The sequence below is a fragment of the Mustela lutreola genome, chromosome 10 (genome assembly GCF_030435805.1).
Source record: "Mustela lutreola isolate mMusLut2 chromosome 10, mMusLut2.pri, whole genome shotgun sequence".
Classification (NCBI taxonomy): Eukaryota; Metazoa; Chordata; class Mammalia; order Carnivora; family Mustelidae; genus Mustela; species Mustela lutreola.
This window is the reverse complement of record NC_081299.1, coordinates 70,733,130-70,758,684: the sequence shown is the minus strand read 5'-3', so window position 1 is coordinate 70,758,684 and position 25,555 is coordinate 70,733,130. Positions and strand designations below refer to the sequence as shown.

The window sequence follows — 25,555 nt, the reverse complement described above, 5'->3', positions numbered from 1 at the left end:
TGCTACTTCTGCTACTGATGCTATTTTGTACTGGAAGTGTGTTTATGTACGAAGTGTGTTCCTCCTATCCTAGGAGGGATAAAAATGTTGATTTCTGGGGCTTACTTCAAATGATGAGGGCACTGGGTCTGAAATTCTGAGGTTTTTATCTCTAAGTGATTCATTCATATGTGCACGAAAGCTTGAGAAACATTATTTGCAACTCTGTTCATTACTTTGTGCAGAAGTTTTATTTTTTCTGTCAGTGACAGATGCAAAAAATTTTAATGTAAGTAAACTAAAATCATCATACTAGAGGAAAACTAGTATTTGTGTCCAACAACCAATTGAAGATCAAATAGCTAATAACTGAACAGGATTTGGGAGTCAACTCATAGAAATTAGCTACTAAAATCCTCATTTTTGCAAAGCTTATATTACCATACACTATAAAAGGGTTTGTGTTCTTAAAAAAAAAAAAAAAAAAGTGAATTGCCACCATCTTTAGTTTTTAGTTCTAAAAGTAAAGTTTTATTGCTATAATGGCTTATTAGAAGTTCAGCACTGTGCTAAACTTAATGCACACTGGCTCATAAATCCCAAAATTTAACATTAAGGTAAATATGATTATAACTTCCATTTTACAGGTGATGTAATTGAAACTTATACAGATTAAGTTATTTGCCAAGACTATAGAGCTAATAAGTGGCAACAGAGCTGTAATTCCAAACCAGCTATTCTGACTTTAGAGTATACATTCTTAATTATTCCATACTGTTTTCATGATTCAATAACCTGAAAATAGTTATTGTCAGGACATTTCCAAAAGAATGAAATTTTCATCTTAAAAATATTTGCTGCACAATTCCTCATTTATCATAGTCGGAGTAGAAACTAGAGAATATGTGGTATTCAAAAGGCATACTGTCTAAAAATAACATGATATATTTACACAGTGGTTATATTCCAACTTTGCTTAGATTGCCAAGAAGTAACTTATTAAAAATGGAGCTATCCTTGTATGGAACAGAGTCTGCATGAACTGCTCAATGTAGAGTGCCAGTTATTTTCCCTTTCATGATGTTCAGAATACTAGACAATGTACCATTCTTACAGATTCAGGTAATGTGCAACAGAATGCCTAAAGAATAAACACACCTAAATAGAGTAGTTCTTTATTTTGGAATGCAGATGAAGTATTGGTGTTGGATTAGTTAATGTGTGTGTATACATTTGTAAACTTTAGAAGAGATATTCTCAAATGGGGAGTTGTAGTTGGGGAGTTGTGACGGTAGAAATCAGAGTTATCTGGAAACCTTATCAAATGATAGACATATCCTCTTCACCTCTAATCACACCCCGTTCTCCCCCAGAGATTCTGTTAGGTAGCCCACACTTACATAGTAAGCATGTTAATGATGAGAATATGTCAGATCTTTTAAGTATACTGAAGGAGAAATAATGGGAATCATTATGAAAGTATTTTTTTCTATGATCTGAAACATGATCAGAAATGTAGTTTCTTTGTTGATTTGACTTTCCAAAGAGCCATGTTGATTCATCAAACTGAAATTAGCAAAAACCAAAAAATGACTTAAACACAATTGTGTTTTAGATGCAAGGCTTTTATTTATGGTATATTAACTTGGAAACTCCAAAGATATCTATAATGGGAAGAATGACTAATTTTTCCTTCAAAATTATATTTAGAAGTGTATTATTTCTATTTTTATTAAGAATTATAACTGCTGTAGAAATTGAAATCAGAATTCTAGAATATTGGAGCAAAGGAAGTTTTAGTTTAATTTAGTCTAAACCTTCAGATAAGTCTAACCCTTTAAGATAAGGAACCCAAGCTCCTGTGAGACTACCAACTTAGTATCATTCTTGGGGAAAATAATTGACTTCTATGTCCTTCAGCCAGTCCATTATTGGGCAAACAATGTGAAAGTACCTGAAAAAGAGCCAGATATGGAAAAGAAAAAGTCTAGATCCATTAAACCTTTAGATCTGAGAGATAAGATTATTGGAAACTGGCATTAAAATGAAAGAGGTGTTTGCACAATATACATTAATATTTCTTGGTTAGGATTCTTTAACAACCTTTAGAGACTAAGTTACTTCCGAGTTTCCTAATAATATATTCTTGAGAGTAGATATATTTCTATGATGAGGTACAGACATACAGAACAAGCTTTTGACATAGACTGTGTATCAAAGTAGTCTGTGATAATTTAAAAAATACAGATGTTTGGAATATACAGAAGACCAACTGAGTCAGTATCTCTGAGAATGAGTGTCCACTTCATGAAAGCAGAGATCATAACTAATTGCTGTATCTATCACTGGTCTGACATACAATATGTACTCAGTATTAAATGAATGCAAGAATTCAAATTTGACAAATAATGATCGAACACCTTCTACATATTAGGCACACAGTGCTTGGGATACAGTAGTAAACAAAATAAGACAAACAGTCCTATCTTCACAGAGTTTCCATCCTAGTAAGGAAGAGAAATGATAGTAATTTATCAAAATGTTGTCATTCACTCATCCCCCACAAACTCTTGCACTGTAAGGTCTTTGATTTCTACTCTGAAGAAAATGGGGAATCATTGCAAGGTTCTGGAAGGAGTAACACGGTCTAATTTGAAATTTTTAAAGAAAGAGTGACTCAGAAGACAGCAGTTATCAGTGGAGGTGGTAAGAAGTGGTTGAATTCTGTATATTCTAAAGGTAGATAAAGATAGACCCCAAATGGTTTTCCTGTACATTAGATATGAAGACTCCACAGTGTCTTGGCCTGAGTAACTGAAAGGATCATGTTGCCATCAACTGAGATGGAAGAGCAGTGGGAAGAACAGATTTGTTAGGGAAAATAAAAATCTGTTAGTTATGGACAGAGTTAGCTTAGGATATTTATTAGATACCTGAATGGAGATCTCAGGAAGTTGGCTACAAGCGTCTGCAACCAAGAACCAGGAATGGACTGAAAAACTGAATTTGGAATTGTCAGTTGGTATTTAGAGTCATGAAGCTGGATGAGGGCGCCAATGGAGAAAGTGCAGAGAGGAGAAGAGGTCCAAGGCAAGGAGGGTGACAAGGAAAGATGAGTAAGGCAGGAATAAAACTAAGATTGTGAAGAGTCACTGAAGCCAAGGGTACAGATAATAAATGAACCACTGAATTAGATTCTGTTTCTGGCTTTGCCACAAACTACCTTTTATCTTTGGGCAATTCTGAATCTTGATTTACCTACATATAGGATAAGAGAACCAAGCTAAGTAAAACTGAGCATTTTTTATCATCTCAAAAATTCTACCAGTCTCTCGCTTCCGTAGAAAGAATACCTGAGTTTCAATTCCAACTCAGTCACATACATGCTCTATACTTTTGGGCAAACTTTCACTTTTCTGAGTCTCAGTTACCTCATCTATAAAATGATGAAAGTGTACTTCATCCCCCAGTTTGAAAAGAAATTAGGTAATTTTTATGAAACTGATGCAAGGCACTAATTCAATACATTTTTAATTTTTTGACCTTTGTGTTAGAATAATATTTTAATAAGTTGAATTTTCAAATCAAAGAAGGAACTTGGAAGACAGCAATATCTCTAACTAGATATCTGGACTACTCAAGGACAGTCTGTGCTAGAAAAGTCATTTGGAAAAGTCAAGAAGTTCCTTCTCATCTTATGCTGTAGCTTTTAATTTATAGAAGAGCATTTTCTTCTTTCCTTATGGTATATAAATTTGGTAGAGTGAAGGAGAAAAAGGAAATGACCCTATTTTAGAAAAACAGCATTGTAAATATAGCTAATATTTTAAACAACTTCACCAAATCACATCATGTTAAACCAACTACAAAATTCACTCTGAATTATCAAACTTGATAGAATATTGGTTCTGCTTATAAAGCCTTGTACTTTTTTTTTACTTTAAGAAACAAAATAAAACCAAAATCAATTTGTGTACACTCAGTTTAATCACAGAATTACAAAGTTGATCTCTGAAGAAGGGAAAATTTTTATTGCTGTTACTTTGCAAGTGACAAACTAGTAATATGACCTTTTATGCATTGGGATAAAATTTACTGGCTTAAATGACTCAAAAGAGTTTGCACACAGCCAGCAAGCAATAATCTGTTAACTCCTGTCCATAAGTATGCTGGAATAAATTTTTAAAAATTACCTTTCTGTACCTGAAACTAATGTACCACATGTTGGCTAATTGAATTTAAATTTTAAAAAAGAAAACAAATTAACTTTCTAAATTAGGTATAGTTCTAAGAAATCTATATCCCAGTAACAAATTATCTAGCAAAAATGAGCATATATATTAATAAATTTTCCAAAAGGCATAATAACAACTTTCATGTTAGATTTCCTATAGATACGGTACCAACCTCCACCCTGCTTCATAGGACCTGAGGCAACTTTAATCAGCCTGAATCTTTATACATAAAAAGAACCAGTACATTTAAAAAATACTTATTAAATATGAGTACTACAAATGTGGACTCCTGATCTGTTCTTTTACCTATGCAAAAAGAGCAGGAGTTAGGATGGTTACAAAGGACCATTACCCACCAGATCCTCATTCCCTTCACTGTACAACAAGTTGCCGTCATTTGCCCAAAAGACCACTAGAGTAAGGACTGTCTCAAAAAAACTATTAAGAAGAATTTTAAATGACCACAGCAAAGTGTTAAGAAATGGCCAGGGTTTTCGGCATTGGTAAAGCTGCTTTTGAATTTTATGGAAATGACTACTGAGTTTCGAAGTTTCTTTAATTATAACCATAGACAAACAGAAAATGGATTTAAATTTCCCAAAAGCATTAACAATAGCATCTTAGAAAAAGTGTAGTGGCATTTCTGCACATGTGTTTATTATTTAGGAAATAGAATCTGTGCAGAAAAGAGATAATGTAGCAGGTTGGGGCTGTTACCCTTAAGGAATGCGTGCTTGCAAGTTTAGCCCTAGGCAGATATCTGGGAAGTGGCATGGTAACAGTTCTTTAAAATGATAGGAAACTTTCCCTAAATAATGAGCATTCACTGTACCTAGATTGTACAAACAGTATGGCTTATACTGAATATCTATTTTGCTCTGTGAGTTTGGGATGTAGGTATGCACTAGGCAGAAGGTGTACATACGATCCCAATAAAATCGCTGGGCACTGAGTCTCTAATGAGCTTCCCTGGTAGACAACAATTTGTTGCTAGAAGAATTAAGTTCATTCCTTGTTAACTCCACTGGGAGAAGACTCTTGAAAGCCGTGCCTAGTTTCCTCAGGAGACTGCCCCATGAGCCTTTCCCTTTGCTGATTTTACTTTATACCTTTTTGTTATAAGGTATCTTATAATGAATATACTTGTTAGAATAGATGGTATTAATTTCTTGGGTATTACTATATGCTGAAGTCTAAAACTCTTCCTAGTGAATCACCTAAACTGGGAATTGTTCTAGGGACCCATGACACAAAAAAGAATAGTCAGTTAACTGCTAATCAATTACCCTTCATGTGAATGTGAATTTCCCTCGAGGAAAAAATGCACTACCTCTTTGATCATTCTCTATATATGTGTGTTTATAACTTTACATTTTGTAGAGTGTCTCTGTGTGCATTTCTGGTGCTCATTAATAATGGGATAATATTTACTTTATATGTAATGAAGCTCAGAATTTTTTTTAATTATATAATTTCAAGGACTGTAAAGTTATGGTTTCCACAACAGCTGTTACTTGACTGCCTAATTTACAAGTATCAATTTTGAACACAATATTAAGTTTTATATTTCTAAGAGTAATGCAACCAAACAGAGTTGTTGTAGAAACCATAACTGATTCTTGTCATACAGTATATGGCACCAAAGTATGAAATTTGAAGACTATATACAGAAACTCAGCATATATATTGCTAGGATATGGCAACTTTAATGTGAGAATTATAAGACTTTTCTGTCAACAATCATTTCTAAACCTGAACCTTGATATTACGTGAATAATTTGACATTTAAAATACCACCCCTTCCTTTTTTAAAGGCAAAATATGTGTAGGAAGGAAGCTAACAAGCTGATTGATCATCTTTCTGTGCATTAAAAATACCAACCTGAGTTAAAATATTGTAATAGAGAAAGTACTTAATCTAATTTTCAAATGTATGTATTCCAGTGAATTAATCACTTCATTAAATACATTTTCTTTTAATTTTGATGTTACTACACCTATAGTCTTTGTAACATGGTTTCAGAATGGAAAAATATAATACATATAAAATGTAGCATAAAATAATAACAGACTTCTAAAAACTTAGAAAAAATAATTCTCATTGAAACATATATTTTAAAATGATACATCATCCAAACCATTGACAATTTTAAATACAAATACAGGATTTGAAAGACCATAATTTGATTTTTAATGACTTGAATAATTACAAAATTAAAATATTTGTCTCTAGTTTGGCTTTATTTACTAGCTAGAGAGATAATAATACTTTTGTAAGGTAGATAAAGATACATTCTAGCTTGGATTTGGGTGCTGAAACAGATAGTTTTATTGCGAATGGTGCAAAAGACTTTATATTCACATAAAACAGATCCTAGAGATCACTTAATGGCAATATTCTGCTTTCATGAGTTCTACTCTAGCAGCATAGGGGAAAGGGATGAAAATAACTTTATATCCAATATGGGAAGAGATAATCTGGCAATCTGGCACCTTTAGTTAAAAACAACGGTACACCAAACATCCTATTCTATTTCTAAATAAATGAAGAAAAATATCTGTGATAAGATAAAATTTTATGTTGCTAAGGTGTTGTCAAGGTAACTCAGATTTCAACAGTTACGATTTTAGAATATATGCAGATTTAAATGTTAATATTGTATCCTGACTATTAGAGTTTGATGTGAAATAAAAACATATTCATAAGCAGTTAAAAAACTTTTACACAATGTAATGATTGCCTGATGAAGGCCAATTCATACAAATAAAGGTACATTCATTTTAAAGCAATTTTTCTAAGTAAGTGAAATTTAGTTATGGCATCCTTGTCAGATAGTTTTATTCCTTTTATAAAGTTAAATATAAATAAAAGCAATGTAGTAAAGATTCAGGAACTTTGTAATAATCTATAATTAAATTATTCAGAACTATTAGTGTAATTTCTGCATTCTTAATCTTGGTTGAACTCTCTATATACTGCTTTTTCCTATATAAACATGCCTCTGATAATGTTTGATTTATGAATTACGCTCAGTAAGAAATTAAAAATACTGAATCATTATAACAATCTGCTATAATAAAAGTTATGTGGGTGTGGTCACTTTCTCTATGTCCCTCTCTCAAACTATCTTATTGTATGTTACTCACCCTCTAGTGATGACGTGAGATGATACAATTTCCACCTGATGACATGAAGTGAGGTGAATAACGTAGGTGTTGTGACATAGTGGTAGGCTATGACTGACCTTCTGATGAGAGCTTAGAAGGAGGATCACCTACTTTGGACTGTAGTTGACTGCAGATCACTGAAACTGCAGATAATGGTAAACTACTGTATGCTTCTCTCATTCAGTGATTTTAAAGTATTTTAGTTCTCTCAATATTCTTCATATCATCTTTGGTTCTTATTCTTTCTTGAGATCTTACATAAGCTACATAATGGTGTTGATCTACAAACCTTATGCAACATTATAGGAATAATGAATGACAGAGGAATAATAAAATATTCTACTTACCTTTCCAGAAACAATCTTTTCATAAATCTGAATTGGTTGGTCTGCAAAGAATGGGGGATAGCCAGCTGCCATTTCATAGATTAACACGCCTAATGCCCACCAATCCACTGCCTTATTGTAGCCCTAAGACAAACAGCAGAAAATATTAATTATTACTTAATCTACTCAGAAGAGAATGAAGTCATAGATGATTTCAAAATGATCTTCAAGCATATGAACTTTGTTAAAGAGCAGTTGCTGAGCAGCTAGCTATTCAGGATAGAATTTAAAAATGAACAAAATATATCAGATTACATTTGAATTAAACAACAGGGAGAATTTCCAGATATTGGATCAGGAAATACTATTAAATCTTCTTCCTAAAATCATTAAGAATATTATAGACAATATATATCCCCTAGTTAATTGGGGTAATTTAGTTGTTGTTCAACAACAGAAAAGGAGTTACTAAATTACCTTTTCAAGTCCATTCTAGGCCCATAACCTTATATATCAAGTTTTCTAGAGCATTCTTAGAAAAGCAAAGGTTTTTTAAACAAAATGGTAAATACTGGACTTCATAGTAAACAGTAGAGTTGACTTCACAATACTCTATACTGTTGATGTTCAGAGATGAAGATACTATGGGCATTCTTATCCACTTCACAGGATCTTAATGAAAGCTACAAGTTTAATTTGGAGCCTAACAAATGTAAATATTCAAGTTTGTTCTAGTTATCCTACTGTCTTGCTTCTCATCTCTAAAAGGTACACAGAAAAAAATTACTAATTCATGGGGTTTTTGTAAGGACTTTATCAAATAAAAGGAAATAACATATGTAAAAGTACATTGCAGCCCAAATGTATAATTCTAAGGTTATTTCTAATTGCTTCTTTCCTCTCATAACAAACTTGCTAAAATTAAGAACTAGTAGTATTTATAAGAAAATAAAAATAAAATATTAGCATGTTTATATAGTTTGTTATCAATTATGATCAATGTCAGTTGGCACAAAAGACTCAATCATGGAGAGAAATGAACTGAGTTTTTGCCACATCTTTTGGTCTGCCCTCAAATTACCTTCACCGCTCCCCATACTTGAAATTTTTGTTAAAATATTAGCTTTATAAACCATTTAATTTTCAAATTATTAGCTAAAATAAACTATAATAGAGAGGTTTTCTTTTTTTTTACTATATGTGTTTTTAAAGGGAGACTAGCATAAAAATAGCACTTTGTTTTGCTAATAGAAATGGGCATCAACTTTGCTTTAATCAACTCACTAGTAATGCCATTTATTACAATACTTCTATTATAATGAAAGCGTATGATGTTGAGCCAGATCCTTTAGTAAACTTCGATTTTTATTTTTCAGATTGTGTGCTAATGTTTATAAACATTATGCCAGATATTTTAATACCCTAGATACAGAGAATTAAATCAGTAAGAAAAACTAAATTACAATTGAAAATGGGCAAAAGACAGGAACTAATAATTCAGACACACACACAAACAAAATCCACCAAACGTCTATAAAGCATTAAAAAAAATCTAATAACCAAAGACATGAGACTTAAAATAATAAAATATCATTTATTGCCTACTAAATTAGTAACGATTTTAAAAATAAGAATATCTAATGCTGGATAGTGTGACTGAACAGTCACTCTCACACTGCTAATAGGAGTGTAAAATGTTACAATGTTTTTGGAAAGCACTCTGGCAATATTTATGGAGAGACTTAAAAATATTCATACCCTTCGTCCCAGTAACTCTACTTCTGGGAATCTGTCCTGAAAAAATAATTTGAAATGCAGAAAAAGCTTTATGCACAAAATGTTTATGTTTATCACAGTTATTTATAACAGCAAAATAAAAAAGAAAAAGGAATGATCTGAATATTTAGCAACAGAAGAATGGCAAAATACTTTTTCATACATTTGCAAATAAGCCATTAGAATGATGTTTGCATGCTTGTTATCATTCAAGTGAAAAAAGTTGAGTACAAACTATACATTCACTATATCTCAACTATGATAACATGCACAGAAAAATATATTAAAAAATATTTTTTAAAAAGGCTATCTCTGGATGGTGAGTTGACAGGTTTTGGGGTTGTTTCTTTTTATTTTTCTCCCTTTTCCAAATTTTGTGCAATGAACATCATTACTTTTATAATATATCCACATTTTTTAAAGTTTTGGTGCTTATTCTGTCATCATATTGTTAAATGTTCTCACAGAAGAAATGTGTTAATAGCAATGATATTTAGATTTCAAAAGACTGAAAGTTATAGATGATTTAAATTATAAAGATAATGAAAGGAAAGTTGAATGAGGTCATTTTATTCTATTCTTATATCTAGGTATATATAGGTTAGCCAAATTTCAATTATTCAGGGGGTCGTTCTCTAGTTGTAAATATTAAGGCATGTGTGCTGCCCCTTTCTCTTTTCTTGGCATTTTTTGTGTTCAGTCATTGTTAATTTCTCCTTTCTAGCTTTCCCAGCATAGGGATGGCAGTGGGAAGGAAAACAGAACCGAAACCATCCTTTTAGATAATGAAACAAATTTCTCTCACGACATCTTCACTGCTTTGAAAAGTAAAACTATCTTTAAAAAGGCTATTCAATGGCTATGGTATTCCTGTTTAAAATAAAAAGAACTCTGCTTAGATTTCTTTCATTTAAGGGGTAAAGTTGAAATAGAAGAAGAATTGAGAACTAGTACCGATCATTTTTACATTTGCCTTGTGGGATAACACATACAAAAGTTTCCCACACTCCTGCTACTGGGAATAATTATGAAAAGGCTATGCTTTTTGTTTCAAAACATGGACTTTTCCTTTTCTTTTTACTACGTCTATATGATATGATGTGTGGTAATCTATTCCACAGTCTATGTAAATCAAACCATGATGCTGTATGCCTTAAATATATACAGTGATTTATGGCACTTAGTCTCAGTAAAATTGGAAAAAAAAAATATGAATCTAGAGGTTAGATTTATTCACATTATATTTTTTGAAGTAGCACTGACATACAGTATTACTTGCAGGTGGACAACACAGTGATTGAACATTTTATATGTATTATGAAATGATTACCATGATTAATCTAGTTACCATGTGCCACAATACAAAGTTATCACAATATTATTGACTATATTTCCTATGCTCTACCGTACTCTTTCTCTTAGATCCAGAGTTAAAATTGAGAGGTTACTGGATTAGTGGTAGATTGTAAGTAATTATTATTTTAGTAATTAGACAAATTCATAATTTAGATGAGACAGAAGTTTAATATTAGATCAGTAAACTCTTTTTTAAAAGTCTACAGTGATGCATGCCTTATATTTTTACTTCTTGCATAATGGGATTATAAATATACCTTGCTGAGGATGATCTCTGGAGCCAAATATTCTGGAGTGCCACATAATGTCCAAGTTCTGCCTTTAACTCTTTTGGCAAACCCGAAGTCTGTAACCTATGAAAGAAAAAAACAAACAAACAAACTTGTGAACATTCATGAATTCACAATAAATGTATTTATCATACTTAAGTTGAAAGTTAAAAATCAGGGTTAAAATGAAAACCATGGAAAAAAAATTAAGTCAATGTAATTGAAACTAATCCATGCAGGCCACTATTAGTGACTGAAGGTTCATTCTGGAGAACTTTTCCCCGACTCAAACAAAGAAATAAACATCAAAAAAGGTAACAGTAGATAGTTTTAACAAAAATGAAGCAGTGCTGAAAGTGTTCCTTGAGTCCAGGATATGCTCTGCCATGAATTCTGTCATTAGAAGTGCAAAAGCATCAATAGGAGAACCTATTGGTAACTGTGTAAAAAGGGATGCTCTCATTCTACTGATAGAAGCAGCAGAAAGAAAACACCTCCACTAGATCAGTACTGGAAGCCAGGGCCCTTTGGCAGCTGCAGTGTAGTGTTAAAGGAACAAAGACTCTGGCGACAGGCTGGTTTCAAATTCTGACACTACTGCCCATGTGACCTGCTGTGCCTTAATTTTGTTAGCCTTGAAATGAGGATAACAGCAGTACTTAACTTTATAAGGCTATCAGGACTAAAAAAGATGATACATGTAAAACACTTGGAATAATGCCTGGCACTAAATGAGAACTCACAAATTTAGCTATTCTATATATTTCTGTATGTAGGAGCCTGTGTTCTGTTCACAGCTACAGACTATGGGAGGTATAAACAGGTTCTATTCTTGATGGGATTTTAGGTCTCTGTAATAGTGGCAGAATCATGAGCTCAATTTAAGCTATTAGGAAGAAGTAATTGTCTCGCTCAAGGAAAAAAAAAATCCAATATTGGTAGTTGAGGTTAAATATAAACAACTTTCACCTAGTATATTCTCAAATACGTTATATAAATGTGTTCAAGTCATACCTGGATATACCCTTGGTGGTCAATTAAGAGATTTTCAGGTTTTAGATCTCTGTAGATGAGGTCTAGTGAATGGAGGTACTCGAATGTTAGCACTATCTGAGCTGCATAGAACCGTGCATGGGGTTCACTACAAAGAAAAAAACATTGATTTTTCTATAAAATGAGTTAACACATGGTAATTAGTAGATTATATAAAAAATTAATATAGGGTAGAGATATTTTAGAAGCAAAAAGAAATTTTTTCTTTTAAACATATATAAAGAATCTTGTTAGTTTCTGAATATCTGAATTATCTGAATTATCTTCAAGTAATAATACTTTTTAATATACTTAGGAAGCAGCATATATTGAAGAAAAATATAACTCTAAAATAGTCACCTTATTTTAAATTATTATTGGCCATATTAGAAGATATTGATGTCTTTATACTTATATCTGACCTTGAGAATGACTGAAAAGCAAATGTGTCAATTACATGGTTTATCAGGGCATTGTTACTGTTGATAGGCTCTGTCTACCTTTCTTAGAAATTTAAGTGCTTAAAGAATTTCACAGAAATAAACACAGAAGTTGTTTAACTGAATTAATCTGAAGACTAATGCCATTTCACCCACACTATTCCTATTACAAAAATGATACAATCTCATTATAAAAAATAATCATAAAACATTGATGAAGAATAAAGAGCACCCATAATGCTATCCAGAAGCCATAGATACAATCCTAGTGTCTGAATTTCCAAATCTTTTACTATCCATGTTTATACAGATATATAAACATAGGTGTAACTAGTATGTGTAAACATGTACAGTTCTTGTATGCACAAATTAGATCAACTGATAGATCACTGTAATGTTGATGTTACATTCTGAGTATTACTCCAAGGATGTACTGATTTTCTAATTTGAGTTTCTATTTCATCTGCTAGTGTATACAATGAATTCTGCTAACTGGCCTGATAAACTACAATGACTTTCAGATTTATGTCCTCAATAAATAACATGAACTATGAATAGAATTTCCCTCAAGATGGCTGGCATTAATTTGATCTCTCAGCACAAGAAATAGAAATTCCAAAAAAGATTATATATGCTGCTCCTTTTGCCTGTCACTATATTTCCTAGGTTCTAGCCTGATACATATCAGATGCTTAGGAAATATTTGTTGAATAAATGAATATGTAAAGAAAAATACTTTTAGGGGAAAATATTTTATAATACCTTTAGAGTTCCAGCCCCATCTCAAGACTGTAAAATCTGTATCATACATTGTATGACAAGGAATTGGGGGGAGGGACATTTTAAAGGGAAACTGGAAGAATCATCCTTGTCATTGAAACATCCCTCACTTTGGAAACATTTGACTTGCAAGGTCCCCTCCAATTTTCCATGCATCTGTAAATACAAGATGCACTTAGTACCTTATAAATAAATATAAATTTATCAGAATATAAGATGCACTAAGCATTTTATATTTATTTCCACACACTGATATTTGAATGGAGGAACATGAACATTACATAGATCTGTAATCAAATTGTTAAAGGATGAAAGCAAAATATTCTGAAATATTTTGAAATATTCTGAAATATTTCAGAAATATTTCTGAAAATGCTGAAACAGCTTTAAGCCATGATCAACAATATTGTTAAGCCATGCTCAACAAGAACTCAGTATTCTTGTCACCTCAAAGTTTCTAAGATAGGAGTTAGTAACCTCTTAAGCATACATGCAGTACAAGTGAAAGATCAGAAAAGACAGTGTCTCAGTGTGAATTATTGCAATCAACTTGTTTTTCCTCCTAGTACCAAGTATTAAAGAAATACGAGTGTGGGGAGTTGCAAAGGAAAGAAGTTAGTAATTATAAAAAATGGACAAAATAGTTTTTGAAGACAGGTGTAGGTGTAGTGCTTCAGTGTACAACTTTGAATTATCAAAGGGCAATCTGAGGATTTTGGGTCTTTGTGGACAAGAGTAGTAGGAGAGAGGAAAATCGGTGAAAGGAATCATTAAAAATAAACAGAAGTTGCTTTGCATTAGCATAGTGCCCAGAACATATTAGGTGTCTTATCATATTAGGTCAATAAATTTATTTTGGCTTAGGCCTCAGGTAACTAAAATAACTCTAATGTTGGCCCATAATTGAATATGATCTTGTGATAATCTGAATCAATCATCATCTTTTTCTGAATCAGATTACCATCAGCCCAGTTTGAACTCCTGCACACACTTTCATCATGATATAATGATATAATGTGCTAAATGAAGCTGGACCTGCTCTGGTTTCAGCTTCATTCTGTTAGTGATTTCTAATAAACAGTAGTAGCTTACAAACTATTACACACAGGTAAGGTTAACAGAATCTATTTTTAAAATTGTGTAGCCTTTTCAGTGATAACCTAATGATAAGGCATAAACTCTGTTTTAAAGATTTTATTTACTTATTTATTTGAGAGAGAGAGAACACAAGCAGGGGGAGCAGCAGGCAGAAGGAGAGGAAGAAGCAGACACCCCACTGAGCAGAGTGCCCGATGTGGGGCTTGATCCCAGGACCCTGAGACCATGACCTGACCCAAAGGCAGACATTTAACTGACTGAGCCATCCAGATGGCCAAATTACATCTATATATTTAAAACTCAATATAGCAACAACTTTAAGGAGAATTAAATTTATTTGAAACAAACTTTCATAATCTCACCACTATGATACTATTATTATCTTTTCTAGGTACTCCCTTTCTTTTTTTTTTTTTTTTTTAAAGGTTTTATTTATTTATCAGAGAGAGGGAGAGAGCGAGCACAGGCAGACAGAATGGCAGGCAGAGGCAGAGGGAGAAGCAGGCTCCCTGCTGAGTACGGAGCCCGATGTGGGACTCGATCCCAGGACACTGGGATCATGACCTGAGCCGAAGGCAGCTGCTTAACCAACTGAGCCACCCAGGCGTCCCTAGGTACTCCCTTTCTTATCTTCATCTTTATGCAAACCTCTTTCCCAGAGTTGTATTAATATTTGTTCAATTAATATTGGTATGTTTAAATTAAATTTTGTGGGTTCTAGAAATTCTTTAAATAATGGACCTTCATAATACCTATCAAGGGTAGAATATTTACAATGGTATCATGGTGCTTTCATTTTCTTTTTTTTAAAGGTTTTTAAAATTTGAGAGAGAGAGGGGGGTGGGGTTGGGGTGGGGTGGGCTGGGGTGGGACAGAGGGAAAGGGAGAAGCAGACATAGGCTCCATCCCAGGACCCTGGGATCATGACCTGAGCAGACGCTTAACTGACTGGGCCACCCAGTACTATTTTCATTTGATTTTTTTTAAAACTCAGTATGGTGTGGCCTTTTATTAATATTTCTACATAATTTCTTCATATAGCTAACATACTACTAAATAAAAATAAATAAATTTGTAGCATTGACAAAACTTAAAAAATTGGTTTTAAACAAACACAAAGAATATAAAGATTTGAGGAGGGTAAAATATTAATTACCTGAACCTTCCAATTCTTCTTAGATGTGAAAACATTTCACCCCCAGGGACATATTCCATAACCATGTATAAATTAGAATTATCCTAGGAACAAATAAAAACAATAAATCAAAATTATGAAACCTAGATTATTTCAAGAAAATTTTTTAAGATAACACCATGTCAAATTAGAAAAAGACAAATTTAAAATCCACCCGAGAGGTTACTAACATTGGGAAAGAGAGAATAAATGGAAGATGCTCTCATTTTTCAACAATGGGGAATTCATTTTTATTTTCTCCTAGTATTCCTGCCACAAATTAGTCTGGGATTTTTGCTGTTTCTGTCCTTGCAGGGAACACTAACTTTTGAACAATTAGACACTGAGGCAATGACTTAATGCTATAGTGTATGCAAAGGAATAACAGTTAAAATAACAATTTGCAAAAGTAATAATGTTTACATTTTATGTACTAAATTAGGTCAGAGAGATTAATGATTTTTAACATCATCCTAAATACACAGAAGTTCATCTGATTTAAAGAATAAAGGAGAAAAAGGAAAAAATGTTAAAATGGTTCATATGAATGAATATTGCAGAGATGCCAAGAATCATTCTAAAGAGCTGAAAAGCTGCCAACTTCAAGAATAAATCTTGTGCAACCTTATGAGATACCTGAATGGAAGGCCAAAGACTATTCTGCCTTGTATAAATGGAAAGACCAGAACAAATTACTAAGGAAAATAAGATGGTACAATTGTATCAGAAAAGGTTTAAAAGGAACATATGTGGTCATTTGCATGAGTTTAAGAACTGCTTAATAAGATATTTCTATGGATTCTGATAAACTGAAATATTTGAATTTATAATACCATCTCATGAGAAGTTACATATTACCTTTAAAAATCTCCCTAGGGAGAGCCAAAACCTTGTCAAATGTTAACCTAAGTTTATAAGCACAATAGAATTTAATTATGTAAAATCTAAATATATTACTTTTTTTGTTTATTCATATTCTCCAGGTTTAACATTTGGCTTAGAATCTTATCACAGTTTCATATTTTTAAAAATATATGAGGGTAAAAATATTTTATTTGAATATTGTAAAATCTACCTTAAAAGCGTACTCCAGTCGAACAAGAAAAGGAAAATTCACCGCCTGTAATATTCTTTTCTCATTCAAGGTGTGCTCTATTTGCTTCAGCTTAACAACCTGTGATTGAGAGACAAATATATTTAACATACTTAAACAGAATTTAAAACTCACTATAATTTAAAAGAAAAAACTTAAAATGTTTTTCATGTAATAATGAGCTTGGATAAGCAAATAACTAAGTTGAATATGGGCGATAATAACCACCAGTGAGGTTTCTCAGATTCAAATGAAATACCTAACAGAAGATTTAAAATTTGGTCTTATGAAGGTCAACTATGATTTTCAGTCAAGAAGTAAAAGCTAAGAAGAAACAGACTTCTAATACAGTACTTTAAAAACTGCTATGTGAAAATACTTAGCTCCTAATGACTTATATAGTCAGTCCACTAAAGTAGTTGGTACAAATCACTACAATAAGTTGGTATTGATTTTAGGTCTTCAGAAGATCAGCAAGGAAATTACGGATTGAAGAAAAGCCAATAACTGAAAAACAGTGGGTAAAAATGAGCAATCTGTTCATTTCCTAATACCTGAATAAATACAAGATTAAATTCTAAAAATTTAATTTGTGCAGTCACAAGAGAGGACACCCAAAATATCGGCAAAAACCCAACTATGTCTTATAACAAATAGGTCATTTAGAATTAATCAAGGCTACTCTGGATTGTCTACTCAATCAAATACATAGGAGGGGAAAGTAACTTATCTTCTTGAAGACTATGTTTCTATCCCACATTGATGCTATTTTTAATTTAAGAAGAGGTGACCTTAGGGAGATATAAGTAATTGTCCAGTATATGTGCAAATCATTAGAATGCGGCATTCTTTCTTGCTAGAGGCTTATTGTTAGTGAATTCAAGAAGTTGAACATAAATAAGAAAGGTAAATATACCATCGAATTATTAGCATATACAATTATAGTATAAAAATAATACTGAGCAAAGAATACTTGACTCAGAGTCAGAAGATCTGTATTCTAATCTAGGCCTTCTAATCAAGTAGTTTTGTGATTTTGGGGATGTTATTTCAACCCTTAGGATTTTGGTTTTTTTAACTGCAATATGAAGTGGTCGGACCACTTCTGTTCAAATAACAGTCACATAACTAATTAGTCCATACTTACTACAACAAATTATGCAACATTAGCTGGAAGATTACTATTGCTTTATATTTACTTTAAAAAATAGATTTTAAAAAAATTATTATTTATTTTATTATTCTTTTTTTTAACAGTTTCAGGTTCACAGAATTGAACAGAAGATACAGGGATTTTCCAAGAGAATCCCCTCCCCACACAGGCATAGCCTCCCACAATATCAACATCCCCCCTGACCAGAGTGATACATTTGTTACAAGTGATGAACTTACACTGACACATCTCTCCGTGTTGTATATTCTGTGGGTTTGGACAAATGTAGAATGACATGTGTACACCATTATAATACCATACCGAGTATTTTCACTGTCCTAAAATTTCTGTGTTTCACTTAATCATCTGTTCCTCCCTACTAACCACAGGCAATCACTGATCTTTTTACTGTCTTCCTAGTTTTGCCTTTTGTAGAATGTCATATAGTTGGAATCACAGACTATATAGCCTTTTCAAACTGGCTTCTTTCACTTAGTAATGGCTTGATAGTTCATTTCTTTTGAGTGATGAATAATACTTCATTGTCTAGATGTAACATATGCTTCTCTCTATATATTTTGATATAGTAGGCTTCTAGTTAGGCATTGATAATATGAAATAAGTAATATGTAATAAGTAAATAAGTAATATGAAATAAGTAATAAAAACTGTAATAGAAAGGCTTTCTGCATTATATCTCTAAGCCAACTATGCATATGTAGGGCATAACAATTAGAAATAAATGATACATGATATATATATGATAAATGAACTGGCAAAGCACAAATGCCCAGTTAATTTTTAAGTTAATTTAAAAAGTTAACTAATTAAAATCTAATTTACTTTTAAGTTTGCATACTACTACATAAAAGGCACAATAATGCAACTGAGATAAAGACAAGGAAGTGTCTGCCTTAATGCTGCATAAAATCTACTTAGAACTAGAGGCTATTATGCTAAGTGAAATAAGTCAGTCAGGGAAAGACAATTATCATGTGATCTCACTGATATGCAGAATTAAAGAAACAAGGCAGAGAATCACAGAAGAGAGGAAAAAATGAAACAAGATGAAACCAGAGAGGGAGACAAACCATAAGAGACCCTTAATCTCAGGAAACAAACTGAGGTTTTCTCAGTGAAGGAGAGTGGGGGCGAAAGGATGGCTGGGTGAGGGACACTGGGGAGGGTATGTGCTATGGTGAGCGCTGTGAAGTGTGTGAGACAGACCTGTAGCCCTGAAACAGATAATACATTATATGTTAATTTAAAAAAATCTATTTGGAAGTATGGCATATGAATATTTGAATATTAATATGCAAACAGTTGCCAATTATAATGTTGTAAGTGTTCAGACAAAAAAATGTTTATGTTAGGCCCAATACATAATCTAATTCCAGGTTCTTCATCTATAAAATGTTGATAATAATACTTTAAAGATGACTGTGTCGCATAATGCATGTGAAGTGATTAACACAGTGCCAAGCACAGAGTAAAAGCTCAAAAAAATATGAACTGTTATTAAAATCTATTAAAAAGGGTGAGGGTTCATCTGAGCCTTACAGATGAATAGATAATACAGATTAGGAAAAGACAGAGGAGATAGTGTGGTCAGGGTTAATATCCAGAACCATTACCTAAAGGGGGCAATACACAAAGATAAGTCTGAATGCTAGTTTTATCTGAAAAAAGCTTAGGACAGTGTTTCTCAAGATTTGGTATTTAAGAAAATACCCTTAAATGCAGAGAAAAAAATAACAAGTAACCCTGGGGGTTTAGTCCATGCTTTATTTTCAACATGCATATAAAATTCATATTTACTTTTTAATATTTCTGTTGGCTTAAATATGTATATTTAAAAGCATTTACAAATGATTACTTATTGGCTAATTTTCTTTTAGCCAAACACTTGAGAAGTTTTTTGATAAGGAAGATGGGCTCTATATCATCACATACTCCTGCAGCCCACCCAGCATGGCACGTATACTCCTGGGGAGTCAAGTTTCAATCAGAGAAGTAGAGAATAGAGGACATGCAGGGGAACAGTGTGAAATAAGACTATGGTAAAGTATGGAAGATAGTTATGAAGAATTTGGAAGTAGGATGCAGAGTTCTGCTTGTATTGAATTAGTATTAGGAAGCTTTTTGAGCGAGTAAATAAAATCACATGATATGGTAAGAAAAACTTTTTTGGCAGTGAGGAAGGTGAATTAATAGAAGGTGCAAAGTCTGGGGTTGTAGAAATTAAGATGTTATTGTGAAAACCCAGTTAACATTAATGAGGGACCAACCAAACTAGGTGATGGTAGAAAGGATCTTAGGAGTTACAAATACATTTCAAAGGAAAAATTAAGAAGCATAGGCACAGTCTACGGCCATACCACTGTGAACGCGCCTGATCTCTGATCTCGGAGGCTAGGCAGGGTCATGCCTGGTACTTGGATGGGAGAAGCACAGGCACAGAAATCAGACCAACCTAGCCAAATTCTTGGTTTATCTCACTAGCCTTTTTGATACTGGAAAAACTACTTGAATAGAAAGGTCACTGCCGTAAAAAGGAGATTAATGTCATGCAAAGTTGTGAAGATTCACTGATACAGTAAATATGTAGTTCCTAGCAATGCTTGACAATCGTATGGAATGAAGAAATGCAATTTCCTTAATTTCTGTACTGATATTTTCCTCTTAACCCATATACCCTAAGATAGGAGAAGCCAAAATTGAAAGGCTTGTAACTTCATTAACAGAAAAGAAGGTGATCATGGAGTGTTATTTTATTACTTATCTTTATCAAATTCAAATAAATAAACTTGAAAAATTTCAGAATATAAAGTCTTTGTCCTAATTATGAATGGATTCAGAACATTGCCATAGCAGATATGACAGGGTGGCAAATACTCTCTTTTCATGATTTATCTAAGGGGTAAACTTCTTAGTAATTTACTTAACAAGTCACTGCCTTGTTAAGGAAAAAAAAAAAGGAATTAAGAACTTCTTCCCTAAATACTTTAAATGTAAAAATGGCATATTATGTAATCCCTTTAATATTTTATGACTAAAGCACAGTCTATTATTCCTTAAGAAAGATAGCAAAATATTAGGGCCTATCCAGATAATAACACTTTAATGACAGATTTAATAAAGAATATTTCATTCAAATCAGAATTTTGAAGCATTTTATGTGTTACCAGTACAAGTGTACAAGTCACTTACTCTCTCTGAGACCCAATGACCTCATCTAGAAAATTAGAGCAAGGACTAGTCAGTCTCTAAGAGCTCTGTGCTCAGATTGTACAAATTAGGGGTACAGGGCTCAAAGATGAATCGAAGTTTGGACAGAGTCCAGAGGGAGAGGGTATAAAACATGAAAACAAGAAAAGGGGATAGTCCAGAGATTGAGATTAGCAATCTTTAAAGAGTAGACAGGAAAAAAAAAAAAACGGGAAAATGCCTCTAAAAAAGAAGAGCCCAGAGGGGTGAGCATAATTAGAAGAACAAAGGGTGTCAGAAGTCCAGGGACAAGACAGTTTCAAGGGAGTGGTTAGCACAGTCATAGGTTCTATAATGTCATATAAGATGAGAAAAAGAGGGCGCCTGGATGGCTCAGTGGGTTAAAGCCTCTGCCTTCGGCTCAGCTCATGATCCCAGGGTCCTGGGACGGAGCCCCGAATCGGGCTCTCTGTTCAGCAGGGAGCCTGCTTCCCTTCCTCTCTCTCTGCGTGCCTCTCTGCCTACCTGTGATCTCTGTCAAATAAATAAATAAAAATCGTTTAAAAAAATGAGTAAAAAGAGCCCACTGGTTTTATTGCTTAGTACACTGGATTGGTGACCCTTGCAGAGCCATTTTAGTGGAATAGCAAGAGGAAGGAGATAAATAAGGAGACAGTTAAATTATCATGGGTTAAAGACTTAAGAGGAAGTGACTTGGTGGATAGAATGATTAAACTATTTTTTCAGGAAGCATGGTTAAAAAGGTTATATGAAAAAGGGTAGAAGACAAAGATACACAACTAAATGTGTGTATGGGTGTATTTAATTTTAGAGAGATGTAAGTCATTATTCTTTTTCATGTTGGAGGTTAAATTTGTTTTTGTTTTAAAGCACTTTTTGTACTGAACTTCAGACCAGTCGAATGCTGTGCTGTCCAACATGATAGCCACACTAACATGTGGTTATTTAACACTTGAATTGTGGCTAACCTAGATGGAGATGTACTGTAAGTGTGATATATACATTAGCTATTGAAGACTTAGTATGAAGAAAGTAAAATGTCTCCATTTTTATGTTAATTACACGTTGCAATGACAATATTTTAGATACACTGAGCTAAATAAAATCTATTAAGATTGATTTCAACTATTTCTTTTTACTTTTTAAATGTGGCTATTAAAAAATTTAAAATTACTTAAGTGGCTCACATTCTATTTCTATTGGATAGCATCAGTCTAGCCACTATCTGTATCCCTGACTACTAGCTCAGTACTGTTCACTCCACATCCAGCTCAGTACTGGTTTTTTTTCTATATTTTTTCTATATTCCAGTAAGCCAAAATGTCATTCTTGGGAACATAATAACTGTAAGATAATATTCAAGATTTACCATTTTCTTTCACATCCCCTTACTTGTATGTGATTACCAGGAAAACAGAAGTCTAACAATTAAAGTGTAAACAATTCAGACATCCAGATTCATCAGATATACCAATATGCGATAAAAACTTAAAAACTGGTTTTTCAGGGCGTCTGGGTGGCTCAGTGGGTTAAGCCTCTGCCTTTGGCTCAGGTCATGATCCCGAGGTCCTGGGATCGAGCCCTGCATCAAGCTCTCTGCTCAGCCGGGAGCCTGCTTTCCTTCCTCTCTCTCTGCCTGCCTCTTTGCCTACTTGTGATCTCTCTCTCTGTCAAATAAATAAATAAAAATCTTAAAAACAACAACTACAAAAAAACCCCCTGGTTTTTCAAAAACGATTTAATATTTTTATTGAGATAAAATTGACATCTGACATTATATTAGTTTCAGGTATATAACAATCATTTGATAATTTTTATAGTATTAGTATTCCAACTTTTTCTCCGGTTTAACTGACATTTTAAACTCAGCAAACTCAATCACGTCAAACAAAGGCCTTCCACTGTCAATCAAAACAAATCATAAAATAAAATCACCAAGTTTCTGTTACCTCAATCTAAAGATCCAGTACAACTGATCTCTGCATTTTCCACAAGGCAGAATGTAGTAGAGATGCCTGTTCTTTACATGGTGAATTCATTATTTTGTTAGTAAACATACACAAACTTATTCAAATAACATTATTGAAATAATAATGTATTCCCGTATACTTATTAACTGTGTATCAGAGTCACAATAAATAAGAATGAAATTAAATGCAACAATAAAATTATCTGCAGATATCAACGGAAAGTCATTATATTGGATCTGTTTAATAATCTAGCTGATAAAACTGAAGTTTATCCTTCAGGTAAATAAAGACAAATACACTCACCTTCTGCTTATCTAAGATCTTCATGGCATAATACTGTTCAGTGGCTTTATGTTTTACCAACATGACTCTTCCAAATGAACCCGTTCCAAGGGTTTTTTTCCTTTCAAAATCCTCCAGCCCAGCATTATTCTACATATATATGAAAAATAAAATAAACTTTAAAATTAGAAATTCTCATAAGACAATGGTAGCTATAATAGATTTAGTTATATATAGTCAGAAGAGATTATTTAAAATTATCCATTTAAAAATAATACAAAAAGACTACTGAGATTCCAGGCTATTGGTTCTATTTTTCCCTTTGAATAAGAAGAAATGAATTAATATTTGAAAAGAGAATTATATTGCAAAACAAAGCACAACAATAATGGGAGAAAATAAGAGCCTAAGCTGAAATATTAAAGGGCATAATGAATTCCAATATGAATTCCTAGTATTAAACTTTTAGTAAATAAATTCCATATTTTAATAATCCCATACTGACCAGCAGTATATTGACATGGACAATCATGGAAGTCATAGTCTCACTGTACTCACAAATAATTCTAATGAATAAATAAACTGAGGGCCAGAGTCCTTTCACTAGAGTTACCTCTGAAGACAGCACTGTCTTACTTCATTTCTATCTTTATACAAAGCTTAAAGGACTGGAAAATAACAGCATGAAGATCTTAATGGCTCTTTCTCTGATATTATAATAACCTGGTATTACCTAAAACAGTAATAATAAGGAAGAAGAGTTCCTCATTCCCACAAAGATAACTGAAAGTCAGAGTCTCAGAACAATAATCAGGCTCTTTTTCTCTCTCAACAGATGCTTTGTTATTATAAGCAAACATCTTTGTTTGGCTTTGGCTATAGCATAGAAGCAAAGAATTGGAGGCATCAATCTATTGAATTTGTTGCTGCCACAACAAAATGAAAATTAGTGGGAAGAAATTATGTGCTAAATAGCCACAAGTAGTAATTGCTGACCCATTTGTTTAATAGGTTTTCATTACAAAGATCTTCATGAAAATCTTGGAAAAAAGTATTTGTGAGTGTCAGTCTTTATAGTATTTAGCTTGAGAAAAATATGAGGCGATGTGATTCTTGTAGAAGTAAGAAATCTGGAGAGTTACTACAGTTCACTGTCATTGGATTTAATCTCTATTACAAATCAAAGCTTGCCATTGGAGACATAGCATAGCTTCTTGCTGAATCATTACAGAGAGAGCAAGCAGCTCTAAGTTATAAAACTTGTTTCATGAAATTTAATTTCAAATTTCTAATGATTTTAAATTGCTATGAGATTCTATATCAAGATAGAAAAAGCTCTTAGAATTCTGATTGAATTATTTAATTTTATGGATTAATGCTTAATTTTTTGGTCTTAAGAACACCAACTGAAATGTTTAATATAGTTCCCAAGTAAATAATGGGAGCAGATTGAGGTAATAGACAACAAACAGAACATCTCTTTTTGTTAGTTACTGCTTTTCATTCAAATGTGCCATCCTCCTCACCTTCCTCAGTGTTTGATGTTAGATAATGTCTAACTTCTCACGACTGCTAGAGTAACTATGTTTTAAAGTACAGTTCGTGCTTTTAATCTTAATATCTTTATAAAAAATGGTGATATAATGGCATCTTCAAAAAATATTTAGAATTAAATATTTTTAGTGAAAAAGATACTTGAAATAAAAATGTTTGTGGTAGGAAAATTGATGTTCAAAATTGAATTTGGTATTAAAGTTCATTAATTATTTTTAACTTTAAAAATAGATTTTTTGACAAACATAAATGGTTCTTTTTAATACTCAGTTTTTAGGTCTCACTTACAATTTAAAGTACTTAAATTATGTAGAATTTACCCCATCCAATGTTTATGAAAAAGGATCCCTGTGTACTTGGTATGTTGCCAATAACTAAGTATTTGTGATTAAGAATTTGAAACTGCACAATAGTATCAAAGGCACAAATCAAAATTACTATACATTAAAAAATATCGAGAGTTTGTAGCAACTTATAATTAGTATCAAAATTTATGTAATCATATATTGTAATGGAAATTAGGTTCTTCTCCAATTTAGGTCTAGATAAAATTATTAGTTAGGAAATCAAAACATAATGTTATAATATTATGGTAAAATTCCTATGTTAAGCTTATTTTTTAAAATGCAACTTGAATGTTTA

General features: G+C 32.6%; 1 protein-coding gene across 8 annotated transcripts in view; it reads right to left on the bottom strand.

Annotated features, from left to right (window-relative positions):
- PRKACB (protein kinase cAMP-activated catalytic subunit beta) overlaps positions 1 to 25,555 on the bottom strand; it is a 132,425-nt gene that overhangs the window by 9,180 nt on the left and 97,690 nt on the right. For all 8 annotated transcript variants that reach the window (XM_059134986.1, XM_059134983.1, XM_059134990.1 and 5 more), the window contains 6 exons: positions 23,381 to 23,509; positions 16,709 to 16,807; positions 15,616 to 15,698; positions 12,124 to 12,250; positions 11,098 to 11,193; positions 7,730 to 7,852 (listed from right to left, as the gene is read on the bottom strand). In XM_059134986.1, the coding sequence (XP_058990969.1) occupies positions 7,730 to 7,852; positions 11,098 to 11,193; positions 12,124 to 12,250; positions 15,616 to 15,698; positions 16,709 to 16,807; positions 23,381 to 23,509 (657 nt within the window). The remainder of the gene's footprint in view (positions 1 to 7,729; positions 7,853 to 11,097; positions 11,194 to 12,123; positions 12,251 to 15,615; positions 15,699 to 16,708; positions 16,808 to 23,380; positions 23,510 to 25,555) is intronic.